The sequence below is a fragment of the Alosa pseudoharengus genome, unplaced genomic scaffold (assembly GCF_046254945.1).
Source record: "Alosa pseudoharengus isolate Yale_2024_CS ecotype anadromous, Long Island Sound unplaced genomic scaffold, YU_APseudo_1.1 YU_APseudo_1.1_scf_14, whole genome shotgun sequence".
Classification (NCBI taxonomy): Eukaryota; Metazoa; Chordata; class Actinopteri; order Clupeiformes; family Clupeidae; genus Alosa; species Alosa pseudoharengus.
In genome coordinates, this window is record NW_027468609.1 from 23,151,407 (window position 1) to 23,164,811 (window position 13,405).

Sequence of the window (13,405 nt, forward strand, 5' to 3'; positions counted from 1 at the left end):
GACACAAGTCAAGTTGGGGAAAAGTGTGAAACAACTTTTGGGCTGTAAGACTGTGGGCGACTTGGAGAGATTAAAAAAACAAAACACGAGCAACAAACTGCAACCTGTTGTAACGCCACACAACTTGCAGCTAGCTAGCTAGCTAGGTTAAGATCTTCCTAGCTAGCTGGCTAGCACACTGCTATTGCTGTGGCCTTGTTCCGCAAAGCCTTGTAAACCATCTGACTTTACGCAAACATTGCTCGAAGTTAACTCACAAACAACAGACAAAGCCAAGTTGTTTGTCAAATCACAAACTGGGTTAGGTTGACTACATTGCAACAGTTGCTTGTAATTTATCGAGTAAAGTTTAGTTTTTTTCGCTGAGTTTATAGTAAGCTAACTAGTGTGCCCGTCGATAGCAAGCATTTTGAAGTCGCTGAACAACTTATAAGGAGCTAATTTAAACCAAGCATACGCAGTTTGCTCGACAGTTATACAATGTTGAAAAAACACCACAACTTCCATATAGCTTGATTGCCTTCGCGGAGAAGTAGATTTCCAATATCCACACGTACTACTATAGTTTGGAAAGTATGTCACCAGCTTTAAGAACGACGTTAGATAGCAAGTTAAGCTAGCTAGTTAGCCAGTTAGGTGTGCTGATTACTAGCTGGCTAACTGCTATCGTCCTGGGTCAGTGAGTGGCCTAATTTGCTTTCTACTTTACTTAGGTCAGGCAAAGTAAGTTAATATATTAACGGTAGGTTTTATTAGATAATGCGAAACGTTCGCGCTGATTCTAAACTTGTGAAGTTGGCAAGGCATGAATTGCAATATTTACATTTTATGCTTTAACACTTGTACTTCGTAATAGTATTACAGCACTTGGCTGCTATTTACTTAGACAAAAATCGCAGGGTAATGTACCCACGTGCCAGATAGCACCACACTGTCATTACGTCATACTGACATCAACGTTGCCGAAATGGGTACTAATTGTCATTATTTTGACACCCTTAGACCTTGTCAATATTCAAGGACCACTGAACACCCTCTGTCCTTTGTCAGTGGTGCTTTACATAGTCAAAATGTCTCATGTTATAACCCTAATGTGTCCCATTAAATGTAATTTAGAAGAATTACATTAATTTATTTAATAAATGAATTTTGAAAAGATATTTCCACAGGACCGTTTAAACCTCACTTATATACACAACCCAGTAGTTGCATGATGATATTGGGTCTTAATCAAAAGCTCACATGTTGGTATTCCAGTATGCTCTGTTCACAATCCGTGCAAAGTAAGTGTGTTTGTTTATAAAATTACAAAGAGAAGTAGGATAGATACAGTATTTATCTTGAGGGAAATGTATGCTAATGTTTAGTCATGAGTAGGTCTAAATGTGTAGACTAGGGTGAGTCTGTTTGACTGATTTGAAATATGTTCACCTAATTTGAACCCCTTCAAAATGTTTTAAATTTTTTAGCACCGACACAGTCCCTGGCAAAGCCTAGGTGCGTGTCCTGGTTGGTTAGTGCAAAGAGTATAGGTCTATACAGTGCAGGTTCAGCTGTCGGCACGGCAATCGGGGGCTTGGTGTTCAGATGAGGCCTTGGCACCCTTGTCGAAAGCCATGCTGGGCCTCTCTGCTGCCCACACCTGTCACCTTTACACTGCAAATGATCTCTCTAGCCTACCCCCTTAACCATGAGTTTTGGTCATTCTCTTCTCGTGCTGGGGTACTTGTACTGTCTATGGTCAAGAGAGGGAGGGGCTCACAAATTACATTTGCTATCTTGATTAAGAATATAGGCTGGAGAAGAATCTACAGATCTACAGAATCTACTGTTTGACTTTCTCAACATGAGCAAATGGTGGTCTGCCTCCATGAGGCATTAGGACCATTTTGTAACACCCATGCCATTTGTCTCAGAACTATCCATATGTTTTGCCCTGCCTGTGTGTCAGTGTGTGTGTGCATATTGTGTATTAGGGTGTGAGTGTGTCTGTGTGAGCCCTGTGTGTGTGTGTGCTAGGGTATGACTGAGTGTGTGCGTGCGTCCGTGCGTGCGTGCAAATGGCCTTGTACTCGCACATGGCACCTGTGGGCGGTTTCAGTTTCGCCCCTCGCTGCTGTCGCACTCAGCTGTCCCTCCCCAGCCAGCTCCCCCGCATGGTTTCCGCGAACCCGCCAGCCGCGAGCGAGAGAGGGCCCCGGACCAAACCGCTGTCACTCGCGCACGCTCCGCTCCACTCCACTTCTTCTCGCCTTCATCAGCTCTGCGGGAGAGGGAAAAAATAGAACTGGGAGCGTGGCCAGAACGGCAGTCTGCGTTCTCTTCGCTGTTTTACTGCGCCCATTGAGATGCGCCTTTTCTTTTTTCTTCTTCTTCTTTTGGCCAGGTCTGGAGCTTTATGTAAGACATGCGTTAGCCCATGTTTATTTGGGGTAATTATGCGCCGTTGCTGACAATCAGTGCCTTTGTGTGCGCCGGTGCCTGAGCCACAACGCAGATCCGAGCTGCGGCCTTGCGCTGGTGCTTGCACACCTCTGCTGCGGACAAGATTGCGTAATTCCAGGCCGAGGAAATGCTCCATGCTGCTACTCCTTCGTTTTGAAAGTACACAAAGTCCAGAGGGGCCAAGCTTGTCTCTAACCATAACTCTGGGACCAGAATTGCTGTTTTGCCCTTCTTAATTTCCTGGTTGTGGCTGAAGTTTGACACTGGTAAAACAATGGCTTGTTTTGTTTTGCTCAGCCATGGCTAAATTAGTTTGCAAAGAGGTTCAGGAGTGCAGCTACAGTTCCAAATTAGTGACACTGCATGGTGTGGCTCGTGTTGGCACAGAAGCTGTTTTTAAAAGTTGAGCTTGTTTTCTAAAACAGTATCATACAATATTTTCCTTTTGTGGTAATTTTTTTAATCTATATTGTCTATAATGATTGTGGGCTGATGTTGATTGACTTAGCTGCAGTGGCCCACTTGCACTTTTTTGTGGAGGTTTAGCCTCGTGCAAACAGCCCAGTGACCCCTCGAGGGCTTCCCCCTGCTGAATCTCCCGCTCAGGAAGCTTCCCTTTTAACACAACTGAAAGTCGGCCTCCCCCTGGCCCTTCTCCCTCCAGACAGCAGCAGCAACAAGTGACCAGTTGTCCTGCATCGTGGGGCTTCCACAGACTGTATGTTTACCTCCTCGAGTGGCAACTTGCAGCCTTCGCTCTGTGTGTGTGTGTGTGTGTGTGTGTGTGTGTGTGTGTGTGATTTATCGGCGCGCTTGCATTTCTGGCATTCCTCCCCAGCATTCTTCAGAAAGAGGCTCTTGGCTAGAGGGAAGAGGAGGAGTTAGCTACACCAAACCCCTTACTGGGGCCCCCCCACACTTGCCCACCCCCTCCCTTCCCCCTCGTCGCTAACTGTAGTCCAGTTGTGGTGTTCTGCCCTGGCCTCGCTCACTCACTCACTCTCTCTTCTCCCCCCTCACTCCATTTTTCTCAGCTATCTAATTTTTTTCCCTCCCACTGACCGCTCGTCCTCACTTCAGCAGCCCAGAAAGACACAAACAGGGTGAATGAGAATGAGAAGTTATAGAAACCTTAATTGGTTTCCTCTAATTGGAGCAGATTGTACATTGTGTGCTAATATTCTTTATATATATATATATATATATATATATATATATATATATATATATATATATATATATATATATATATATATATATATATATATAGAAATGACTTGTGGACATAATCGCTGAGACACGATAGCTGAGACCACAATGTAGCTCAATTTGCTGCAATGTAGCAATGCACGAATGAGAGCGACAACTGTCTAACTCAGAAGAATGGGGAGTTAGAGCAAGCGTGCTTCTCTTTTGTGGGGTGTTGCCGTTGACTGGCAGCGCAAACATTTTCTCCGAGAAGCTAATTGGACTGGCGGAAACTGCCTGATGTGTGAACGGAACCCAATTAGCGTCCCGGCGGTTCCGTTTCTCCCATTTTCCTACCACAGCGGGGAGTCATCATTGCTAGACTGACTGTGCTGTTGTCAGAGTAAGCCTTTTTACTGTCGTAAACCAGTCCCATTCGAAATGCCTTTTTTAGATGAAAAAAAGAGTAAACTTGTCTGGATTTGGGGCATGTTTGTGGACTGCCTTCAGGCACAGAAGTAGCCAGCCGGCTGTCGTCCGCATTTTTGTTCTGGCAGATGTGTTCTAAGCACCTTAATCAATTGCACATGCTAACTCCTCTCTTTCCTCCCCTTCTCTCTCTCTCTTTCTCTCTCCCCCTCCCCTTCTCCTCTTTTCCTCTATGGCCTTCTCTTCCTTCTTTGGCTGTTTTCAGATTGCGGCTAAGATGGGTGGAGACCAGATGCCCCATATGAACAATTCCTCTCCGGTTGTGGACCCCTCACTCTATGGCTACGGAGGCCAGAAGCGCACACTGGATGATGGAGGTGAGCACCCTCATTCGGATTGGTCATGTCATATGTCACAACAGTGATAGCCAAGGGAGAAGAAAAAAAACAGGCTGAACCAAATCCCAGTCTTTAACATCTCAGTGTGCAATAAGTTGTCTGATGTACGTGTAACAAGAAATATGGACACGTGCAGACATTTTATATAACCAAAGAGGTGAGCCCCGCCATTCGAATTGGTCCTGTCACATGTCACAGTGATAACCAATGGAAACTAAAGGATGGTGTGGGACAATGGAAAACTCCATTTAACCAGTCTGCTAGCTAATGACTTGTCCATCTGTGAAGGGAGGGGGGGGGGGTGCAAAAATGCACTATTCTCAAGCCACAGAAGTGGTCATCGTAGTCTCTGCACTGGTTTATATTTGCAGCCCTGTGTCTGGTCAGTAGAGAAGCTCCGTCCAGCGAACCACTGGTTCATTGGCCTTGACCAAACAGTGGTTCTGTGTGCACTGCTCAAGACGCGGTGGATGGCAAACAGTGTAACATAAAGACTCTACCTCGTGGGTCCCGTCATGTGTAAGGGCTTGACTGCTCCCCTATACCAGCTTTTGAAGTGTCAGGGCCATGTGCGCAAAGGCGCTGCAGCTAACTGTAGGGGTAGGGCCGAGAAGACACACGTCCAAAATTGAAAATGCAATTTTCACGATCATGCAAATCAGTTGGTTGCTGAATTGAAGTACAAGTTACTTTTTTTTTTTTTTTTGGCAGAACTTACAAAAAGATTAAATCAGTCATATTTGTGTGTGTTTTGGTATGAAAGGGTTTCCTTGAAGGAGTAAATCATTAGGAAAGTGCCACATGTTCATTTGGAGCTGGGTTCAGAAGCATTTGGACTTCAGTGAGTTTGGCCTTAAAGTTCAGTAAGCTGTAGTTCAGCGGTGGATTTGTGTTAGGTTTACACAGGTCATCTATGCCCTTGTAGAGGCCCTAAATACACCGCCCAACTGAGTCCATTTTGTTACTCATGCCCTGAAGATCCGGTGGTTGAGTGTTGAAACCGAAACCTGGACTACGGTGGCCCGCTGTTCAGTAGATGCTGAGTGAGTCTTTAGAAGACAGCACCTCAAGCTCTAAAGCTCTTAGCTGTTTATAATGTAAGAAATAATTAAAGCAAATTCAATGAAAGCAGGTAAGACCTCAAATCCCCTGATGATGCAACTCTTGCCACAATCTCTGTTCAACAAGGAACAAGTAAAAAGAATAATCATATTTCAGATTCATCAATCACCAATGTGTGTAATTTTCTATGTAATTATGATAAACTGGTTTAGTTCAGTTTTGTCTGTGGTGCCAGGTAGCTGAGCTATGGTATAGAAACTAGAGGGCCAAGCCATCAAATGCTACTTCTAGATATTACTTTGTGACATGTTAAGTCAGACCATCCAAGGAAAGCGCTCTATGGCATGGTCCAGCATGCCCTAAGTGGGTCGCTCCTTTTTTGCAGTACAGTAAAGGTCACGTTGGATGGGTAGGGGGTGTGAGAGGGACAGTAAGTGTGTGAGAGTCAGGGGTTGTAAAAATGGCCACGCATGCAGAGTGGAGTTTCACTCTCTTTGACCTCTAGGGCTTCCAAGCCAGTATGGAGTACATTTTCACTGTCAGAGTGCAACTCTTACACACACACACTCACCTTCCGTTGCTCTTGCAACCCCCTTCCAAGTCTCTCTCTCTCTCTCTCTCTCTCTCTCTCTCTCTCTCTCTCTCTCTCTCTCTCTCTCTCTCTGTTACCTGGTCAGGTTTCTGAAGGGCCTCTGAATTGAATCACATGCTCTGCTCCCGTGGCCTAGCTGGACGGGCCCAATAGCCGGCGGGCTGGCCAGCTAGTGGATGTTATTTGAGGGGCGGATTACTCTCTCCTTCCTCACAAAGTACATTATCCCTGCCAGGTTGGGCCACAACAGATCACAAGTTACTCAGGCCAGGTCGGGACACTTGTCTGGCCCTGGTCTTCTGACTGCCGTGTGTGTGTGGGGCTACTGGGTAGCTGCAGAAGTGTGTGTGTGTGTGTGTCAGAAGGCTGCGCACACGAGGAACGGGAGGGTTGGAGGGGGTTGTCGTCCTGGCAGGTTTGACTCGAGGCTTCTGGGAGGTTTGACTCGAGGCTTCTGATGTTGGGTTAAGCAGTGGCAGCAGCAGCAGCAGCCGTAGCGGCAGGAGAAGTGAAACCGGTTTTGCGCTCAAGCACAAAAGAAGGCTTGGGCAGAAATAAGAACCGAAGAACAGAATTCAGAAGTCATGTTCCGCAATGCTTGGTCCTTTCTTTTTTACTTTGTAAGATATGTAGTGGCTGGCAATTTTATCTGACTTGTATGTATGATTTCATTAGCTAGTTGCTTTGGTACTCTGACATGATGAGTCAGACACAACCTGGAAATGCTGACTCAAGAATTGGCCTGTGCAAATAGCTGACGTGTTGGTATGTTTTGTACATGGTAAAGGCACTACTCTTTGTAGATGAATAGCTGTACACTAAGTAGCATAAACGTAGGGAAAGTACACATGAAACACCCATGTGAGCTTTACCAAAGAAATGGAAAAAAGGCGAGATGCCGAGAAGGGTTTTCGCAAGCAGCGTCCTTGTTAAGTTGGTGCAAAACTGAAGGGAAGCTGAAGTTTGCGTTATCAAGTTTAGCGGTCATGGGACGCTGAGGTATTTTTGTCTTTGGAGAGAAACAAATGGAGGAAAGAGGGGGGGGGGGTAGAGAGAGGGAGAGAGAGGAAAGTTGACCGAAGAACGGGAGAGAAGGATGGAGGAAGGGTGAAGTGCAGAGGAACGTTCGTAATCCAGTCGGCAATGGTAGTGTTTAAAAAGCCGGGCTAGCATTCAGTAACCTGAAAGTCATGAGTGCCACTCTTGTGCCTGTGACTAAGGCACTTAACCCCGAGTTGCTCCAGGGAGACTCGCCCTGCAATTAATTCATATATTTAAGTCGTTAGCCAAAATGCTAAAAGGTAAAAGATAAAGATGATCCAATAGAGCTCGTATTCCTCCCCCTCGCTCCCCGTCCAAAGCTCGGGTGAGGACACCATGATTGGAGAGACAGACAGAGACACATATGCAGCTGGTGGAAAATTCCCTAGCTTGCAGACAATGTCTCTTTAAGAAAGGCAGACTGTGTACATCGAAAGCCTTATGTAAGGCCTTTGGATATGACTAATCTTTGCCCCGGTCCATTTCCACTGGTTCGGTCCAGTCATTGTCGCTGCAATATTTTTCCAAGTTTTAGAATGGGAAGCTGTTAAGTCTATTGAAGCAGTCTCTCTCTCCCTCTCCGTCTCTCTCACTCACACACACACACACACACACACACACACACACACACAGAAGTTTTGTTTTTTGAATACCACAAGCATTTGTTCAGCTGCCTCTCATTGCCTCTTGCACTTAACCTATTGTCTTTTAATAAAGAAAGACAGGCAAAGTCCATGAGGGTGCATAGACAGATTTTTTTTGAGTCAGGAAAGGACTGAAAACCGTTACACATGTTTGTCACTCTTATTGAAAAGCACAACTCTGCGAGCCTGTCTGTCTTGTTTGCACAAATGATCAGTCTGTCTCTTCCTGTGCCTTGAGCACCCAACTGGCATTTTTATGCCTAACACTCTGCTTGCTCTGATAATGAAAACCAAAATGGCCCCGCCATTATCTCTGTTGGATTGATAGGCTACCTGTTGAGTGAAGTTTCAGAAGGTCAAAACACACACCCAAACACACACCCACACACACACCCACACAAAGATAGCCTATTGCCTTAGAAACAAAGCAACTGTTTTAAGTGCTCAGTAGGCTATTCTTGAGGCTTTATAAACCAGCTTCGGGTGGCTTGACACGGTTTCCCCCCAGCGCAATGTATTTCAGGGCTTTGTGTTTATCCTGACCTGCTTGTTGACAGCTCTGCTATGAGTTTTCTGTTAATGTCGACTATTATATGCGAGTTCCTACAGTAGACAAGCTGGATTAAGGTTTACCAACAGTTAGTGGTGATCACAGGTTAGTAGCACTAATGCTGTTACTATTAAACTCAATACACTCACAGTCACTTGTAGTAGACTGGCTGTGGTGTTCCACATAAAGCAGCGGCATTAAAACACTTGTGTGGTATCTCACATTCCCAGTCACTGTAGGATTAACACTAGGGGAAATAATCTGAGACATTTTGACCCCTGACCCTGCAAGACGTTTCTATTAGCAACATGCTACAGACAAGATTGATATTTATCTTTGTGATTTTTGCTCACCCACGTATATTGTTTAGCAAGTATGAGGAATACCAGCAGTTGTTTTTGTCATCGGTTTTGTTGTGTGCTTACAGTCTTGACATAAAATCAATTACCAGACTAATTTCTTTGCTAGGCACATTGCACATGCAAGCATTTGGAAGCATTGGTGCTATTCTATAGATTGCAATATATTAAGCTTGCACATCAGGACCCACTTGCTGTGTGTAAACCAACACAGAGACGAGCAAGAGGACAGGCTTGTATGTTGTGAGCCTCTCTTTCTTTCTTTTCTCTCTCTCTCTCTCTCTCTCTCTCTCTCTCTCTCTCTCTCTCTCTCTCTCTCTCTCTCTCTCTCTCTCTCTCTCTCTCTCTCTCTCTCTCTCTCTCTCTCTCTCTCTCTGTGTGCCGCGTTTGTTTCTCCAGCGTGCTTGGCCGAGGACATTCTGTTCCTGAGACTGCTGCACACAAGCGGCTCATCGGAGCCGCTGAGAGGATGCCGAGTTATCTGTGAAAGCCAGTGCAGCGTAAACCAGCTGTGTGACATTTGCTAAAGGTTTCAGAATGTCATTAGAAACATGGCTTGGTCCGCGTCACTGATTGGATGAGGGGTCGGAGTTGTTGTTGTTGTTGTTGTTGTTGTTGTTGTGGTGGTGGTGGTGGTGGTGTGGGGTTGAGAATTTCCAGTGACCTATGTAAATGATGTATTCACTGTATCTAATTCTGACAGTAAGTCTGCATTAATGCAGAGAATTTTTAAGGAATAGTTGGTTCTTTTAGGGGAAGAAGAAAATTAAGTTTGATGCTTGTGTGCGTAACTGCACCATAAAACATAATCGTTGGCCTTGCACCCAAAATGGTGATCTGTTTCATCAGCTTCAGCACTTCTGAGGTGAAAAGGCAGATCCCTTATGGTGCTCCTGGGGTGATGACCAAGTCAGAAACATGTTGATGTCTAACTTCAGCACAATTTGGGGTTCATTTGGAGGGTGGGTGGGGGGGGGGGGGGGGGGGTTGGCTCTTGACTAGTGTCCACTCAAGTTGTAACGTTATTGTCTTGTTTCTGGAAAAGAAAAAAACTTTTATTAAATGCACAAGATTAAAAGAATATGATAAAAATGAAATGGCAATTAGCTCAGAAAGGAAAGCAGAATGGGCCATTCCAAATTCTTTTCCTTTTTGTTCGTGTGGCAGTTGTGTCCATGCAGCCATAACCATTCAGCAACGCTTCTGTGGGTCTTCCATTAGATCTTGCTTTAACCAGCTGTGAACTTTCCGATGCTGCAACCTAATATTGATGTGTCGGCACACATAGATACATTTGTTGTCTCTTTAGATATGTCATCATACTCCCTCTTCTCTCTCCAACAGTTGGCAGCCAGCTGGGTGGAATGGTACATCAAAGGTAAACTGGCGCCACTTTCTTATATTCCATAGAAAATATTGTATGGAATAGGCTATATTTGTATTATTGATGCGGTACAGTGTGAAAGGCTATTTCAGACAGTCACTATAACACCAGTGGGTAATATGCATCTTAAGCTAATGTGTGTGCATAAAAAAAAAAGGAGTGAATGCATACCTCTTGTCTTATGATGACGATAAATCATGTGTTCTCTCATCCAGGGCTATTATCACAGAAGACTACAAAGTGCCTGATAAAATGGTTGGATTCAGTAAGTAGTGTGGATGGGGCAAGGGGGGTGGGTGGTCGGTCAGGGGAGTACAGTATGTGCTAGAGGTCGCTCAGAGTACTCAAGTTCTCAACCAGTTACATCAATTGAGTTTTAATTGAGTTTCTGCATTGAGCACTTCCACACAGTTTCGTAGATCAGTTTTGTGTACTCAAACTCCAGACTTTTATATGCAAGGACTACTCAAGTTATACTACTTGAATTATGTTTTTGTGCAACCTTTAGTATGTACTTAACTGTTAATATGGAAGTAAATTATGAGTTTGTCTGGTAATTATACTGTATGCATGTTATCAGGATAAGTATACTGATCTGAGAATTTTAAGATGTTTTTTTGATTGTTGTGTAGTACTGAACATGATCAAACTGTTGGTGAGTATCTGGCAGACTGTGTAAGATGGGATTGTGATGCTTTTTCCAGCAACGGTGTGACTTCACACGTTTTCTTTGCAGTTATAGGCAGAGGAGGCGAACAGATCACGAGGATTCAGTTGGAATCTGGTTGCAAGATACAGATTGCTGCTGGTAAGTCGGGATTCCTTAGCTCCAGATACATATTATGGCTGATGGCAAAATCAAACCGGAATAACAAGGGGATACGTCATTTACATCAGCACATTGAGCTGCATTGTAATCCCTCTGTAATAACTTTGAATGTTGGCAAATACTGGCAGTATGTTATTGTGAGAGCAGGTTGTTACATAATGTGTGCAGAGATGTTTTGATTCTTAATAGCTGTGGTAAGCTAATGTAATGTGCTGAATTCTGTTTTGTGTGCTTGTCATCAGATAGTGGGGGTATGATGGACAGACCCTGCACTCTCACTGGAAGCCCTGAAAGCATTGAGTAAGTACTCATCTCCCTTGGTAACAACCATACTACAGTACTGAAAGTATTGAGCTAGTTCTCAACACTCGTTGACAGCCATGTGTCAGTACTGGGAGTACTGAGCAAGTACTGATTCCCCGACATACCAGCATGCTACTTTACTACAAGGCTAGTTGGGAAAAGTGAAGTGTTTACATTCACAATACAGTACACATAAACAAAGTAATACAGGCAAGCCTGTGGCGTAATGGTATGGGCGCTGGTTTACTTGATCCATCCCCTGCTGTGATTGGCCATCAGGCAGGCGAAGAGGCTGTTGGGGCAGATCGTGGAGCGGTGTCGGAACGGTCCGGGCTTCCACAACGACATGGATGGCAACAACACCATCCAGGAGATCCTCATCCCCGCCAGCAAAGTGGGCCTGGTCATCGGGAAAGGAGGGGACACCATCAAACAGCTGCAGGTCAGAACTGCTCCCGGCCATTTCCTCACTCACAATGAGTAGCTCCTGGTAAACTCAAGATAAACTCAAAAACTATGAAATAAAAAATCTGTTTTACTTCCTCATGAGTAAAACCTCACACAATTTTTTATCTACAAATATGAATGTTTACCAACATGGATGAAAATATCTGGTATTTATGACTATTTCACCTGAATTGGCATATACACACACATTTATGTACCTCTTTATTGAGTATATGATATGGTCCATGCAGTTACTGGTGTATGAAAGCAGACTGCTACACAGCATGACTAGATAGTAGGTAAAGCTGCCAAGGATGTCTCTAGCCTAAAGCACTGAGGCAGGATGCCTGCATTAGATATGTTAAATTATGAGATCCTTGTGTAGATTTAGATTTAATTCTATAAAATTGTTATTAAATATTTGATTAATTTAATGTAGCTCTACAAACACAAATGAAGTACTTTAGTCACAAGTACCTGAAGTCTTTAGTCCCAAGTCCTTTTATGCTCACAAGTAACTGCTATTGGTTGTTCCTGGAGAACTGACATAATGTACTCCTCCCCTCTATTGACCTCCATTTGTCTCACAGCCAAGTCTGTAATCAGTATTTGAGCCCACCACAGACCACTAAAGCACATAGTCTAACAAGCCTATGTCCAAATTCAGTGCAATGTTCTTTCCAGATTTGTATGCAGTGTTCTCTAGATTTGTGTGCAATGTTCTCCAGACTTGTTTACAATGTTCTTCAGACTTGTGCCATGTTCTCCAGACTTGTGTGTGCCATGTTCTCTAGACTTGTGTGCAATGTTCTCTAGATTTGTGTGCAGTGTTCTGGATGCTAAAATCCTGTATGTCCTGTGCATTTGACTGTTTGCACAAAGTAGAGGTCGGCCGGTTAATCGGACCAATTTTGACATTTTTAAATGAATCGGCATCTATATATTAAGTCGATTAACTCGCTCCCACGCGGCCCCTTGTGTCAATTAAATTACCATCAGACCCCAGCCAAAACTTTGGAAGAGTATGCATACAGCGTTGTTCCTGGGAGAAAACAATTCTTATCTTTCACAGCCCTAAATATTCATAGAGAAAGAAAACGCGAATACAGCCGTTGCTACTTTGGATAGGCTATTGATGGCGAGCCTTCAACCAGATGTAACTTAGGTAGGGATGTGTAGCCTATCAAAACCATCATCCGCCCGGGTTAAATTATTATAGACCATATTGATAAGCTCAGACGTTATCAATTCTGTTTTTGGTGTCTGAGAATTTCTCTCTCTGTGTGTGGGGTGGAGCAATTGTCACACACATTCACTGCAGCTTAACGATGGTGGAAAAAAACTGTGTTCAAAAGCATGATTAGGCTACACTTAACTACAGTTGAGTAGAATTGCTGACAATGCCCCTTCTAATGCAACTAGTCGTTTGCATTTGAGAGCGGAAATTTGAAACTTCTACAGCGTCGTCGCCAGTGGCTTGTGTCCATACCTGGAATATGCTCACCATCCGCTAGCTACCTCTACTCTGAATACACTGTAAAAAAACGCAGCCTCTGGACAGCCCAGGCTCCAAAAACGGCAACAAAAACAACCCGGTCCAACCTGCACCATAAAAGCATAACTGTTCAAGCATATCAACGACAAGATGCGTGTTTAGAAGTGACGTTACCCAACATCGCTTACCCTACATCCCCTACACCACCTTGTGAATCTGTGCCTCTGTATATTTTAGTC

General features: G+C 44.2%; 1 protein-coding gene across 8 annotated transcripts in view; it reads left to right on the forward strand.

The window, feature by feature from the left end:
• Positions 1 to 13,405, forward strand: part of fubp3 (far upstream element (FUSE) binding protein 3) — a 35,361-nt gene that overhangs the window by 439 nt on the left and 21,517 nt on the right. For all 8 annotated transcript variants that reach the window (XM_076284226.1, XM_076284224.1, XM_076284229.1 and 5 more), the window contains exons 2-7: positions 4,328 to 4,439; positions 10,053 to 10,086; positions 10,308 to 10,357; positions 10,829 to 10,900; positions 11,164 to 11,221; positions 11,504 to 11,666. In XM_076284226.1, the coding sequence (XP_076140341.1) occupies positions 4,328 to 4,439; positions 10,053 to 10,086; positions 10,308 to 10,357; positions 10,829 to 10,900; positions 11,164 to 11,221; positions 11,504 to 11,666 (489 nt within the window). The remainder of the gene's footprint in view (positions 1 to 4,327; positions 4,440 to 10,052; positions 10,087 to 10,307; positions 10,358 to 10,828; positions 10,901 to 11,163; positions 11,222 to 11,503; positions 11,667 to 13,405) is intronic.